The sequence below is a fragment of the Castor canadensis genome, chromosome 1, assembly GCF_047511655.1.
Source record: "Castor canadensis chromosome 1, mCasCan1.hap1v2, whole genome shotgun sequence".
Taxonomy (NCBI): domain Eukaryota; kingdom Metazoa; phylum Chordata; class Mammalia; order Rodentia; family Castoridae; genus Castor; species Castor canadensis.
The window spans coordinates 62,825,994-62,842,395 of record NC_133386.1 but is presented as its reverse complement, the minus strand read 5'-3'; the positions used below and the strand labels follow the sequence as shown (position 1 = coordinate 62,842,395).

Below are 16,402 nucleotides of genomic sequence, written 5' to 3'. Positions count from 1 at the left end.
CCTCACACAGTTTTTAAGCCTCTATTTTACTTTTCTGTCCATCTTGCAACTATCACAATAGAAACCATCAATTATGGTGAAGCTACCCTTAACTATGTTTGATTTCTGTTCTTTGCATAGGATGGAGAGCTATCACAGAGATTAAAAGGGGCAATGTGAAAGCATTTTGCTAAGATGCTATTTTAACACTAGGATTTTATACTCATCACAAATAATCAAAACAAGTAATTAATTCCAGACAGAATCAGTCCAATCTTTCTCCCAGTACAGAAATCCCTTCTCTAACTTCCCTACCAGATACTGCCCAACCCCAACCCTACTGGGGATTCTACTTCATAATTTTTTAGGCAGGGAAGACTAGTCTCTGGTTAGATAGTTCTATATTATGGGACAAGTTATTTCTCTTTAGAACTTCCCAATTCTTTCCTCTGGAATCACACAAAGAATTTATCATAGCACCCACTTCTAATCTCCACTAACACATTTCTAAGTAAAATTGACTTGTTTTCACATGTATCACTATGGGGTAGTGCATAGAGCATTTTTTTCAGAGCACTGGACAGAGCTACAGAGATGAGCCTCTGAATAGTATCTCTTTCCTCCCTTACTAATTCTTTTCACAGTTTCCACTGGTCACTCTGATCTCTACCTCTGCAATTTAGTGAAATGTCCAAATGCTGTAAGTGGCAGAATAAACTGACTGTACTAGAAAGTATAAGTTTAAGAGAGCAATTAAAAGAAAATGGTCAAAAGATTGTCATTTTTCTTTTACTCTAAGAAATAAAGAGCAATTGTGTGTTTTACCTACAGAGAGCTACCTACACTTCAACACTGATATGAATAATAAGATAATACCAGTGAAGTCAAGATGGACACTATACATATTTCTAATTGTCTCTTTCTCATCTTTACCTAGTAATTGAAGAAAAAAACTGAGACTCAAAGATTTTGAGTGTTTTCACCAAAAAGCACAGGAAGCCACAATAATCTTAGGAGTCAACTATCAAAGAACAAACATTTTAAGCTTCTTTTCTGTATGCAAATCTCCAAGATGGCAAACTACAAGAAAACTATAATCTATTTCTATTTCCTCTTATATACCTGATCAGACTCTTTGTCAGAAATAATATGTGTCAGGCCACTTTAAAAAAAAAAAAGCCTTTGTTCACATTCCTGTAATACTCCAAAGTTACTGCATAGATTGTTCTTTCAACTATGAGGAGTTGGTTATTAATGGTCCTCAGAATTAAAATCACCAAATTTGACAATTTTCTGACATCTACTAGTTGACCAATTGGCTCACAACCTGGGGAGATATATTAGAAGAAGCTCCTTAATTTAATTTCTCTTCTTATTTCATTCTAGAAAGCAACTAGATATTCCAAAGTAAAGAATTTCTTCCAGCTTGTCTAACTCTCTACACCTTCCCTACTTACCACCAATAGCAATTACCCTGTCTCTTCCCCTCAATCTTCCCTTTGCAGCTGTCCCAGATCTTAAAATTCCTTATGAATAAGACTAAAGAGCACTTAAATTCCCCCCAGTATAAGGAATGGGTTGTGCGTGCTCTTCTGTACTTCAGTCCCACTAACGTGGTTTAGCACCTTCTGAGCTCCATATACTCATAGGAAACTTGGGTGGAGGGTTTGCACCCATGTAGGAAAACTTGACACATGGGAAATCTAGATGAGGAAAGTATTCCTCTCAAGTTGTAAATGTGTCCTGAGACTCACATGTTATAATTTAACATCACTGAACAGCAGCTCCTGGAAATCTTAAAGACTACAGTCAAAATGGGGAACAAAGGTGTCAGTGGTTTCAAATCACTGATGATTGGCCTTCTGGTCACTCTCCTCCAAGTTGCAACAATATTGCTGCTTCTGAGTCTGACTATACATTTGGCAGAAATGGTGAGATTTGAGGGCTATAAAAATTAGATAAGTCAGGTATCCTTCCCAGTTTCAGGTTCCCAAATACACTCTTCAGGTAAAAGAATATAGAACACTCAATTCAGGCTGCATTTCAGGACAGGTTCCCCTTTCATTTCTGCCTTGGCTGCCCTGTGTTGGGCATCAAGGAACCAGCTCTTTTACCTCTTTACTCAAAGTTTTATTCTTTACTAAGACTATCTGGAAGGCCTAAATTTTGTTTAATGAAAAAATATATCACATAGAACACACAGAATTCAATGTCATGTTGAAATCTAAGTTCAAAACCTTCTACAAGGAAGTTACCTTTCTTTTAAGAAAGCTGAATAGTAATAGGCTGTGGTTCTGTTTTTGTTTTTGGCTATCATGGCTAGAAGAACTTGACTTTCTAAGCAGACTCCATAATTCTGAAGGACGTTTCTTCATTTTATGTATCCCAAATGTCACTTTAGATGGAACCCAGGATCCTTGGTCACTTTCAAACATCTAAGCAATTGCTGATCCTGGTGAAGATTTTTAACCACCAGTACTGTTTAGGACCTGCCTTTGAACCTTACTCAGACGATCTTCAGAGGCCCATGTCCCTTAGAGGGAAATCCAACTGCTATTGACCTCATCTTTAAACATGGGAGTCTCACACCTTGTCAAGCGATATACCCGTTAGGCCAAAAAACTGTGTGATGCTTCTTTTCAAGTGCAGTAGTGAGTCTCTGCTACTCTGTGGGAGACCCGATTATTCCCCCACTGAATGCTCCTATCCTTGTGACTAGACAATCAAAATACTGAGGATGACCTTAGAACTCTTTCCCCAGTGCTTACTACTTTCTCAATCCAGACAGAAGCCTCCCATGTGCCATGCTCTGTAATCTTAGAACTGGTCCCAGTTTCTTCACCGCCAAGATAAGAAGAGACTAAATGATAAGATTCTATTTCTAAAAGATGTAAACCCTTTTATCTAAATAGCTTTTTTTCCTTTCTAAATAACTTTAAAAAACTGAGATCTGGTGCCTGTCACCCACCAAAGCAGAATAAACACTCTTCCGTCCGCTGACAAGCTGGCTTTACATGTGACAGCTCAGTAGTAGCTGAAAGAGTCTATTGTGATTAATGGGATCGGGGCTATGTTGAGCATATATTACAGCTAGCTGAATAGCAAACTGCCTTCAAATTTAGCAGCTTATGATAATAAGCATTTATCTCACAGTTTCTATGGGTCAAGAATCCAGGCAGCCTGAGGGATACCAGTGTGGTTCAAGTGGTACAGCACTTGCCCAGTATTCACAAGGACCTAGGTTTAGTTGTTGGTAACACACACACACACAACCCCAGGCAGCCTTAGCTGGGAGGCTGGAGCTCAGGGTCTCTCAGTCTATAATCAAGATGTCAGCCAGGAGCTACAGTCTGGATCTTATATGTTCTCCAAAGGCTCCTGTGTTGAAGGTTTGGTCCCCAAAGAGGTGCTCTTGGGATGGTGAAACCTTTATGAGGTGGGGCCTAGTGGGAGGAGTTTAAGTGCCATTGAAGGGGACAGTGAGGCCCTGGTTCTTTCCTCTCTCTTTCTCTCTCTCTATCTCTATCGCTCTCTCTCACTCCCTGGCCATGAGGTGAGTAGTTTTGTGTTGCCATTCACTCCTACCATTGTTATCCAGCACTCCATTGGAGGCCCAAAGCAATGGGTCTGTTTGATTATGAACTGTACCTTCAAAACTGCGAGACTAAATAAACCTTTTTTCTTTAAAAGTTGATTATCTCAGGTATTTTTTTATAGTACCAGAAAGCTCACTACCACACCAGGATTGTGATTATTTAAAGGACTGACCTGGGGGGGATCTGATAACAAAATCACTCATATGACTGAGAGCATGCTCAGGTCCTCACTGGCTCTTGGCCAGAGATATCTGTTCCTCTCCACAGAGCAGCTCACTGCAGCACTGGCTTGTCAGAGCATGTGAGAGAGCACCAGTGGGCAAGAGAGGAGGCCTAGGATGGAGTTATGGTATTTTTGTAATCAAATCTTTTTTTTCTTTTTTGTGGTACTGGAGTTTGAACTCAGGGCCTATACCTTGAGCCACTCCACCAGTCCTTTTGAGTGATTTTTTTTTTCAAGATAGGGTCTCAGGAACCATTTGCCTGAGGCTGGTTCTGAATTGCAATCCTCCTGATCTCTGCCTCCTGAGTATCTAGGATTACAGGCATGGCTTCTGCTATATTCTATTTGTTGAAGCAGATCACTAAATCCAGCCTATACACAAGAGGATGCACACCAGATGGCATCTGGACGAGAACATCCTTACTTCCCATCTTGGACAAGAACATCCTTACTTCCCAGAACTACATTCTAAAGGCCTTGAAAGTTAAATGTCACAATAGCTGTTATTTATTTTTAAATACTTCTTCCATACACACACCAGAAAAAGAGAGGCAAATGTGTCCACATGTTAACAACTATTTAATGTAGTCTGTGCTTATAAAACTATTCATTATACTATTCTTTTACTTTTTGTTTAAAATTTTTCTTAACAAAAAACCTAAAATTACCTAATCTTGTTCACTAATAATGATTCAAAGAGATAAAGTGTATCAACTACACTTAACCTTAAATTATAATATAATTGGCAGACATCCTCTAATGTTAAAATGAACAGTGGTGCTGGACATGGTGGTGTATACCTGTAATCCCAGCACTAGGGAGGCTGAGGCAGAAGGATCATGAGTTTAGGTCTACATAATGAGACTCTGTCTCAAAATAAGTAAGTAAGGAAAAGGGCAGTGCTAAATAGCTCACATCTAACCAGCAAATGAACTCAGTCATTAAGGGACTTTTTTGGTGCCCAGATGCCCTGATAGTCACATCAGAATGGTTTCTTGTGATTTTCGTCTAGACTACAAATTCAAGAAAGACAGAAACCACACTAGATGACAAGCTCTGCTTGAACACTAACCTGCAGTCCCCAGCACCTAGTCTAGTGCCCAGTGTACTGTAGATGCTTAGTAAATAAATTTGTTTTTCAAGTAAAAGTCAACCATTTTATAATACTGTATCCTTAAACCTTTTAGACACAAATAGGCCCTTCCAGTACTTGATGTCATAGAACTGCAGAGTACAGAATTCTGGAGCTCAGCCAAGGACTTGTATAGATGATTGAACAAACAGATGAAGAACTATTTTGGCCTGCCCCATACTGCTGGAGCACTCTGGCCCATGGAGGCAAGATGCCAGAAACACAGTTCAGGCCTTTAAGTTCTCATAGAGAATGTCCAAGGTTAGAACACTTGTTATCTAATATAGTAAGACTTCTATCTTATCATTGATCTGGAAAAGCTATACCTCTGGAAGTCACCAAAGAATTAAGGGCAAAATAGTTCATTCAGGACTTAACAAAGCTTGCCCACTCTCAGCCAAAAAATAACTTGTATTAGACAGTGGGTTTAAGAGGTGCCTTCAATGGTTGCTCTAGTCTTGCCACACTCTATTTCTATCACAAAGTCATCAGAAAAAATATAGGATTATTAAACTGGCCCATAATAAATGCTTTTGGAGTGTTAATTCAATTTTAAAACTTGAGCTTTTGTTTTGAAAGTTCTTATTTAAAAGCACAGTTCCATAAGGAAATCTATCTCTGTTATAATAACACCCATGGAAGAATCTCTTCCCAGGACCAGGAAAAAAATTGTCTCAATAAAAGAACTTCTATATTTCCTTTTTTTAGAAAATGAACACAAACCCATTCTACATGTTTCCCTTTTTTCTTGGTTGCTGAAAGTTAAATTATACTCAATTCCAGGAATAAGCTCATTCCAAGAAAATGATTTTTTTTCCTAAGTGGTTTCTGACACTTTGTATTAATTTTGAGTATATTTTATTGCTGTCTTATATGTATTATACCATTGTGAAATGCCTCAGTCTACGGCCATCCTACCCTGAATGTGCCCGATCTCGTCTGATCTCGGAAGCTAAGCAGGGTCGGGCCTGGTTAGTACTTGGATGGGAGACCACCTGGGAATACAGGGTGCTGTAGGCTTTAAAAAAAAAAAAAAGAAATGCCTCAGATTCTTTGAGAAGTTAGTACTCATACAGCAAATAGTTATCAAGTGCCTACTATTTCCTGAGTTTTTCTCTTAGGTACCAGGGTTAGAGAAAGTCAGTTGGCTAATTCCTTCAGGATGATAATGTCCACAGGCAAGGCTGGAAGAAAGTGGAGGAGAGAGGGGCACAGGAAAAACCCGGAGAGATATTAAATGGTAATTCCGTGGTGGATGAATGTCTAAGATGAAACTACTTAGACAAACAACCACTGTAAGTAGCACCATGAGATTGGAGAGGTGAGGCAGAACATTACATTAAGAAAGTTTCTAAATAAGTGGAAATAAATCTTAAATAGCTGTCCAGTTAAGCAAGACAGAGGAAAGAGCCTAGGCGAAGACAAGAAGCTGCAAAGGCACCATGTACATAGCAAACTGGCAAATAATGGCGTGGCAGAAAGAAAGGTGCAAATGGGGGAGAAGTGGGAAGTCAGGATGCTGATGGGAGTAGAATTCAGATTGTGAGGAAAATGGGCTTGGATTTAGCCTAAGAAAAACTGAGGGTCTCATGTTTTGATTTACATTGTAGATTAAACTACTCTAGAATTAAAACTAAAACTAGAGGTTGGGACATAAAGTAAGAAGCTGTAGGAAAATCCAGGCAAGAGACATCAAGTGCTTTCACCATAGCCGTGGGGCAAAAAGGAGGTAGGAGATTAAGGTATTTAGTGAGTATTGTAGAGATGAATTATATCCATCTGCTCTGTGAGCAAGCACTTACTGATCATTGACTCCATAGTCACAATCCCTGGCCCATCTCGGTAAATTCATTTCCCCATTTACAAACCAGGTATAGTAACACTACTGGTAGTAATTTCATAATACCTACCCTCATATGCCTTTGATAAGAATTAGTGAAAATGATTTCTACCTCAATTAATTCTCATCAAATGCACACAAAAATAGGTATTGTCATTGTATCACTTTGAGAAGATATAATTTACAGTACTTTAAATTTTAACATGTACACTAAGTACATAATATGTTTATTATTTTGGACATAGGTATGTGTTATATATTGTTTACTATTTGCTTAGGCACACAGTAAATGCTGCGTAAATGTCAGCTCTTATCAACGTTATTCTGATTATATACAGGACACAGCCCTGGGTATTTGGGACACAGAGATGAACAAACTCTCATGGAGTGAAAACAAATCAATCATTCAATAAGAAAGCTAGTGATAAGTGCTATACGGAGAACAAAGGTAAGGTGATGTGACAGAGGGTGACTGTCAGATACATTAGAGTAGGTGGTCAGAGAAGGCCACTCTGTGGAGATGATACATACAGAGACATGAATGTCAAAAAGAACCCAGCAACGCAATGTTCTACAGGATGATAATTCAAGGCAAGAAAACAACGAAGAGACATCCCTGAAAATAAGAATAAACAGCGTATTTGTGAAGCAGAGAGAAGAGCAACATGGTTGGGATATAGTGGGCAAGGGTTGGGGGTAAGAAATGAGATTGGAAAAAAGGCAGGACCTTTTTGAGCAAATGAACGATGATGGTCCCATTCACCAACAGAGGTTGCAGCAGATGCTGGTTTGGTGAGAAGGTGATGGATCCTGATTTAGAGTGTGTTGAATTTGAGCTGACTACGGGACATACAGAAAATATCTGAGATTGAAGAGAGGGATCAGGCTGGAAGATAATTGTGTGGGAGTGTGCAATATGAGATGAATAGAGGTGGGGGATGGAATTTAGAACAGCTGATATCTAAGTAACCTAAAAAAGTAAAGTAGGAAAGAAGGATCAGAGAGATCCCATCAGTTAGATAAAGGCTAAAAAGTATTCAGCAACTCTGGCTTAGAGTCCTAGAATCCTTAAGTTCTTTTTGTTGTTGCTGTTGTTGTACTGGAGTTTACTCAGGGCCTCAATGCTTGCCAGGCAGGAACTCTACCACTTAAGCCACTTTGCCAGCCCTAAGATTCTTAAATTCAACTACAAGCTCTACCATTTACTAGCTGGGTATCTCTGGGCAGATTACTGCTTTGTGCCTAAATTTCCTCATGGATAAGCTCATTGGCAACAGTTAATAACACCTGAAGGACACCTAGAACATTGTTGGCATGAATAAATGCCCACATTTATTAGTAGTTGTTATACTCAACAATTAGAGGTCACCTTACACAGCGAGAGACTCATACCTCTCTAGGGGAGACTTGGGAGCCTACAGAGATGAAAATGGAAAATGAAGTCTCCAGGGGAAGCTATAGAATGATGTGAGATATATAGATTCCAGTTTTTAAAAGACAGGTTTATTATCCTTTAGTACAAATTAAATAATTTAAATAAATAGAAATATGCTATTGGGTTGACCAAGAACAAAACAACTGACTTAATGTATTAAGATATACCAGGTCATCACTCTGTCTGTAATTAACTCCTTCCCAACTTTTATCCAAGTAAGTCATCTCAACAGAACACAAATGGTGCATGTGGGGTGCTTCTGTATTTGCCAACATGGGTGAGGGAGCTAAGCCCTCTTATTCTATATTCAACCTTAACACATAAACACTTTTAAGGTCTGCTGTCTATATGGTGCTATCTTGTAAGGATTTTTCCTTTATTTTTTTCTTTTATTGTAATCATTCAGGAATTGGAACCCTGAAATTTAAAAATAAAGTCCTTCTATTTATCAAAGATAGAAAAGGCTAGTGTACCCCAGAATAAAACAGAGACCAGTCACAGTGTGTCAGAATTATATCAATCAATTTGTACTGCTAAAAATATGACAAAGATTCTAGGAATTCAGTATTTATTAATAACATTTAATTTTATTCTTCTAAAAGCAATTTTGTTTGCATATGCATCAATGTATTTTTATAAACTGAAATAGCAACAATGAAAATGGAAAAGAAATGAACCACAAACTATGGGTGGCAACTGCCTAGTCCCCTAAGGATGTCCCCCTATTGATGGGCTCTAATTCCATACTCCATGGCTGTTTAAGGATCCCTATCCCTCAGGCCATTCTTCCCTCTTTTTTTTTTGGAAGTCTGGAGTGAAGAGAATAAGTGAAAAGAAAAGTTAATGCTTTCTGAGTATCTGATCTAATGGTCCTCTCCATTAGAGAGAAGAAAGCAATTTAGAGTTATTGAATAATATGTAAAGATCTTTCAGAGTAAATCACTTCCATCAGTGAACCAGGACTCCAGTATGATCTTGTAAAAAGCTTAAGCCCTCACCAGAGCCCAATCAATAAAAGTTAAAAATAGGATTATGGTTTCCAAGTCTAATTATTACTTTTCTTGTATGCAATAATGAAACACCAAAACAAACACAGAAGTCATACTGGAGCAGAAAAAAACTACTGTCATAGCTGAACAGTCTTAGACGCCACTCCCTAGACTCTCAACCTCACTTGGCTTTTTTGTCTGTACAATACCTAGCTCTTAGGCGTATCGTAAAACCAGAACATCTTCAGGTACTATTAAAAACAGTGCCCAGGAGTCTTTTACTCCCATTTTCTGCTTGGGGAGCAGGAAATGTTTCTCTCTTTTTCCCTGTTTGTCCCCACTTTTATCCTGTTATACTAAATTCCTTTCCTAATAAACTTTACTATTACTTTTACTACAAAAATTTTTTTTTAAATAAAAAGTGTCTAAAATTCATTCCCCCACAAAAAAAAAAATCTGCAGTCTACAATAACAGGTTTTTGACATGGAAAGAAGGACCACAGTAAGTACCATAGAGACAGCTCCAACAAGGGTCACCTCCACACACTGTAAAGTAGGTCCAATTTGTTCTGAATTTGACTACCACCCTCATAAAAGACTACAAATTCTGTTTTTTTGGTTCCTTACCCACATTCACTTGCCCTGAAAAATGCCTCATTGCACCCTGCATTTCTCCACTGAGGCACTCAAGAGCTGTTTACCAACAACATCTCCCTCTGATAGCAGCCCTGGTAACTCAGGCCTGTGTCCAAATTGTCCACCACGGACTCTTCAACCCTTTACAAAAACCTCAGCACTGTTCCATGCCTATCTGTTTTGATCATACATTCTTAAATCAAATGAATTACCCTTCTGTCTGAATTCTAGTTAGTATAAATATTCTGTCTTCTTACAGTCTCTAACCATGGAACAGTGGCTGAAAAGAACATTCTTTGGTAGGACACTGCAGGTTCCATTTGGAGAGCCCATTACTATTTCTGACCCTTAAATGTATTTAAAAACATAAATTTTCTGCTTAGAATGTACTCTTGGATGCACAGATCCTAGAGTTCATGGTTTGCTGTCTGCTAATTGCACATTGACATTTGTCCATTCTTTTCTTTATTCGCTCAGCAGTTACTGGCCACCAGGTATGCACAGCTGAGCCCAACACTTGAAGCTGCATTTTTATTATTTCCCCCATATGATTTTATCTCCAAAACCAACTCTATTTAATAATTTTTTTATTTACTTTTCCCATCAGATAACTATGTCAATACCCAGGGTTGAAAAAGTTTAATTAAAAGCAAAGAAACATTAGATCTGCTGCTTCATCATGATCAGATAAACACACATTCTTTAAAACTGTCATCAAATTACCAATCCAGTAGCTTGTTACTCTACCATGAGCCTCAGGGGGTCAGTAGACATTCCTAGAAAACAAATTCAGACCCACTTCAACTTACTCCCTGATCCCTTAATCCTCCACACATAAGAAGACTGCCTCAACATTCTAATAATTCTTAGCTGGTCAACTTTATGAAAGCTACCTTCCAAAGCATCTAAATGCAATATTGTGCTGTGGGTGAGAGAAGTTTGAGAACCATAAGACAAGGTGCATAAAACGATAGAAAGAGGGCTGGGGCATGGCTCAATTGGTAGAGCACTTTCCTAGTAAGCGTGAGACCTCGAGTTCAAATCCCAGTACTGAAGAAAAAAAGTGAAAACCATAGAACGGGTTTGGCACAACTTACCACAGAGGGACCCTCTCATGCTGTCTTTACAGCATTCCCCTCCCCCGTATATGTCCTACAAGAGCCCAGCCTCCTCCTTTGGATTCTGAGCTCATGGTGACCAGCTTTTTCTGCTACAGAGCAAGGCTGCCCAGTCTGTGGGTACAGAACCCCAAAAGCATTTTTGGTGAACAGTGGGCTAGAGATTTTCTATTACTAATAAAAAAAAAAGCTTAACTATGGTCTTCTCTATATGATTTAACTCTGATCAGCCAACGAGAGAGAGAATCATTCTCAAAAACTATAGTGCCTTGCAATTACACATGCTTAGGAAGTGACACAAAGCAGCAAATGGTTCATTTTTAGTGACTTTGAAAGGAAGCACTACTTTGTATACATTTGCTCTTTCTTAATAGTCAAGATCATAGATGTTTAGTAAAATAGCCAACAGATTAGGTTCTTACAAATGTGCCAACCTGATGTCAACAAGGACTCTGGAAAACAAAGACACCCTAAGTTATTTTCTGACTCAATAAAACACTTTACACTGTCCAAAAGAAAAAGCACATTAATTTTTTATGAGTCATGTGAAGCCTGCTGGAAAACAGCTTTTCTTGCTTCCATTTACAAATCGTGATTATCACTTGGCTCTTTCAGGAGCAGGCCCTTAAGCAAGATCCTTTTCCCAAACTACTTATGTGCTTCAGCCTAAGGCTGGGGAGCAGGTCTCCTAACGAAGGGTACGACTTCAACTTACAAAACTCAGGAACTCTAGACCAATGGAAATACTCCAGATATAATTGAAAACAGTTCTGGAGATTGGACTCAGTGCCTTGCACTTGCTAGGGAAGTGTGCGACAACCCTGGCCGTCAGAAATGGTTTTGCAGTCAGCTTCCAGGAGCCACTAAAGTATACTTTAATATCACTCCGGAGACAACATTTTAACTTGTCAGTAAATGTTCTGGTGACTCGTAAATGTTCTAAAGAAGTTATCCTGAAATAATATAACTTCTTTACTTTGAAGCACAATTCATAAGGAACTTTGGGGTAGTACTTGGGTCTGAAAATAATAGGGATGTTGAATCTGATTCCTGACCCCACTGGTTGTGTGACTGTTGGCAAATCCCTCAACCTTTTTTGCCTCATTTTCCTCATCTGTCAAATGGGTGGTTTATTTGACTTTGTCTTAGATTCTTTTTTTCTACTATTACTTTCGTCTCATACCTAATGACCACAGCTGGGGATCTCCTCGCTAATAACAGACACAGCTATACAATTCTTATTTTCATTCTGTCTTATTTTCTGCTTGTTTCAATATCATGCATAGATTAATAATAGAACAGAAATATAAAACAGGCAGAAGGCAAAGTGGTATTTTGTCTGATAAGTCTTGTATCAGTTTTTCTGGCATCAAGTATGATGCCAGGGATATAGAGTCACATGGGTAGAGAACACTTAATAATGGAAAAATAGAAGAAATGGAAAATAATATATATACAAATATATATGTATACATATGATTCAAAATTGTGCATAAGAGAAAGTTATACACCAAGATGGTAACTGTAGTTCACAATAGGTTATAAAATTACTATGAATTATTTCTCTTCTCTATGCTTTTCTGAACCTTCCCAAACTCCTATAATTAATAAATTTGAAAATCAGAAAAAAAGATTTTTGTTACAAAGGCATTTTTCCCAGAAAATAATATTTCTTTTTTTTAAATTTATAACATTTATTTAGGCAAAAAAGATTCTAAAACAATCTGTACACACAACATTAATACTTAAGTGATGTCCTGATTTAATATATAGCATGATTCATGTACAGAATTCTCCCATTTATCTGGCCATAATGAGAACAATGCCTTCAGTCCAGACACTTGAGAACCTTTGAAATTTACACGCATTATTCTTTTCAATGAATTTTTCATATCCCTTGAAAGGAGTTAAATTCCATCAGAATTCAAGCAAAAGATAGCTTTTCTCATATAAGTCAGTGAGAATTTGACAGGGAATTCTGCAAAAGTCAGGGACTTAAAAATGTATTCATGCAAATTATCTGAGAGTACAAATCTTGACATAATGTTCTCTCATTTTTAGAGAAAGAAATGCTATCAAGAGTTAGCTTTTATGAAAGTATCTCCGTTTTTATTAGCTAGTAGCTTATTGCCTCAAAGCTGATTAAAATAAGCTTAAACGACTTCAACTTGAACACTTTTCCTCTAAGTAAGCCCAAATCAAGCACATTCTACTAATGAATTACATTTATGATTTCTCATAAAATAATTTCAATAAATTTGGAACTTTGAAATAGTCTTTCCCCCCACAAAGGGTATTTCACTCTGTCGCCCAGGTTTGTCTCAAATTTGTGGGCTCAAGCTCCTCCTGCCTCAGCCTCCTTCATAGCTGGGGCTATAGGTTATAAGCCACTACCCACATGTGGCTGAATTTGTTTTTTTTTTTTTTAAAACAGGGTCTCATTTGTAGCCCAGGATGGTCCTGGAACTCTCAATCATCCTGCATGTGCCACCACATCTAGCTTAAAATATTCTTAATCACCATTTGTCTGGCTACAAAGTTAAGCTGTGTTTTTACTTCATTCAGAGTAATATGAAACTGCATTATCTTTGCATAATTTACCACAAAGAAAGTGGGAGAGGGAAGAAATAGGCAGCAAATGTTCTTTCTTAGGCTATCAGTCAGTCAGTATAGTGTCTTGGGTTAAGATGTGGAAATGGAAGAATGCATAATTAAGAGTGTACCATATCATGTAAGGTCTATGAAACATTTAACAAGATAAATCAATCACTCGTTTAAAGCCCAACCAGCAAATTTTCCTAAACACTATTAGAAAATAATATTTCTAATGAAGTTATATTACATACAAAATCTGTGAAAGTGATCATGATAATAGCCAATATTTATTTAGTACTTTTTAACAGCCAGAACCTGTAGTGAGTACTTTGCATGTTATCTCATCTAGTCCTCACCCTGTGATACAGGAACAGATGTTTCCCCTCATCCTTGATGGATACATTCCAAGACCCCTAGAAGATGCCTAAAACCACGGATGGTACCAAACTGTACATAGGCTATATACTTTTTTCCTATTCCTACATACCTATGGTAATGTGTTTAATTTATAAATTAGACACAGTCAGAGATTAACAATAATAAACTACTATAGATCTCAGCAAATGCAGCATGGGATTTTTTTAGTTTTTCATATTAAGTTGAGAACTTTCACCCTTTCACTTAAGGGAAACACTTTACAGCTTCATTTTGGCATATCCAATTTGCCACCATCACTACTTTTGTACCTTGGGACCATTAGTAAGTAAAATAAGGGTTATTTCAATGAAAGTGCTATGATACCTTATGACAGTTGATCTGATAGCAAAGAGGGCTAGTAAGTGACTAATGGGCAGTGTATGCAGCACGGATATGCCAGACAAAGATGGCATATCCTGCTTGGCTGGGCCAAGCAGGAAAGAGACTTTACGATGTTACTCAGAACAGCACGCAACTTAACACTGTGACATGGTACCTGTTAAATAGGATTTCTCACTTAGTATTCAGACCATAGTTGGCGATAGGTATCTGAAACTAGAGCAAAAGAACCATGGATGGAGGGACTACTATACTTGCCAGGTAGACAGCCTCACTATCATTACCATCTCCTAGAAATCATGGAGAAATCATTATTTAATTCATTAAACGCTAGAGAAATATTGTCAGTTATCACTGCTATTGCTATCACCCTGTTCCTTGATTCTCTCGACCAGAAATACCCCAGAAGGACGATAATCACCCCTGTCTGGTTAAGAAAGCAACACTGTTAAAATGTTAAGGGTGAGCAGCACTTTATAGGCACAATCTGTGCTATAACTCAACCCTGTGCTTGCTGAGGCTCCCAACAGCATGAGCCAGCTAGGCAGAAGAGGATGTCAGAAACAGAGCCACTGTTCAGTATTGTTTCCAAAGGAACAAGCATGCTGGAAGCTAATTCCATTCATATCTACATCAAGCAGGTCCACCTGTTCTCAGTAAAACAAAACAACAGAAGGTCTAGAAGGTGGTTAGTCTTCAAGCCACACACAGTTTTTGGAGGAGTCCAGCCAGCATCAACCCTCACAGATGACAGCCATCAGAGCAAACCTGGCCAAGAGATGGATATGGTCACAGGATCTGAGACTGATAGTCTGGGGCTGAAGGGAGGACTCCAGGTCTAGCAAGTGTCTGGAGTGTGTAGTGGTATGAGCAGTCAGAGCAGGTCACTCTGCAAGGGACAGGTTGTAGCTAGCACAGACTCCAGCACCTAGGGCATCAGGTTTCATGAAACAAATTATTACACTCTCACAGCCTAATGGAGGTGAGATATCTAACAGGCTCCAGAATGAGGATGAGGATGAACCTGGAAAGTACTGCTGTCAAAGGAGGACTAGTAAAAAAACCTACTTTCTTCAAACAAAATCAGCAGCTCCCCCCACCAAAGGATTGACTGGGTTTCTGTACATTAGTTGTACCCGTTAGAAAACATTGTTTCACACGTAGAAGGTCTTGAATTCAAATGATCTCTTCACGAACTGTCATAGCCAAGAATCCAGCTCTGCCCAGTGCAGAACCACAACAGCCCAGCCACCAGCAGCTAGCCAGGTGAGCAAGAGTGCATCCACCCTCACAAACCCATGGACAAGCTCTACCTCTCTGTGAGGGCTTCCCTGATACAGATAAGCCCATTGTGTGAAATAAATATAAAATCAGGGTGGAAACATGTTACTAAGAAGAGGACTAAGGATACATACAGAAATGGAAGGGATGAGAAAATGACAAAGGTTGCATATGTACACAGAACATGTCAGAACCAGTGCTATCATCATGACTCTCAAATTTTACTTGCTGTTGACCAACACACAATCAAACTTCTGAGCAGGTATGTTCACAAGCAGCCTTTTAACCTGACTTATTATATATGGAAGAACATCCTTGCTCAAAATCACCTTTTTCTCACAGCACATTCAGAAATGCCAGCATCATTTAGATCACTTAGATAGTGATCTAAAGCTTGGGACCTCACAAAACTAATCACAGACAGCAGTGATCACACCGAACACAATCCTAAAGATTAGGGGACTTGGTTAAATGGTGGAACTGCAACCTACATGCAGAAGCAAAGAAACCAAGTTAATTAGCAGTGTTTTACTAATCATGCAGAAAGTAAGGATATATATAAAATACAGAATAGAAGGCGTGGTACATTACCCAAAAGCCCTGCTAAAGACCGCATGTCCTTCTCCATCAGCATGTAAATCTCGTCCTCTGAGAAGCGGCCAATGCCGTGGCCATGCATCTCGCGCTTCACGATTCCTTTCGTTATGTGGCACACGACCCACCTCAGCAGGTTACTGAAGGGACCACCACCACTAAGAGAGAGCATCTTCCGGGTCTCATTGAGATTGTCCACCCACTGGCAATAAGCTAATGTCCTGGAAT

At 38.7% G+C, this 16,402-nt stretch overlaps 1 protein-coding gene and 1 non-coding gene across 4 annotated transcripts in view; one reads left to right on the top strand and one right to left on the bottom strand.

Moving 5' to 3' along the window:
* Nucleotides 1–16,402, bottom strand: part of Faxc (failed axon connections homolog, metaxin like GST domain containing) — a 64,480-nt gene that overhangs the window by 20,758 nt on the left and 27,320 nt on the right. For all 3 annotated transcript variants that reach the window (XM_074077893.1, XM_074077894.1, XM_020177366.2), the window contains one exon: nucleotides 16,172–16,395. In XM_074077893.1, the coding sequence (XP_073933994.1) occupies nucleotides 16,172–16,395 (224 nt within the window). The remainder of the gene's footprint in view (nucleotides 1–16,171; nucleotides 16,396–16,402) is intronic.
* Nucleotides 5,832–5,950, top strand: LOC141415733 (5S ribosomal RNA). Its single transcript, XR_012440677.1, has one exon. It is a non-coding gene; the product is annotated as a 5S ribosomal RNA (ribosomal RNA).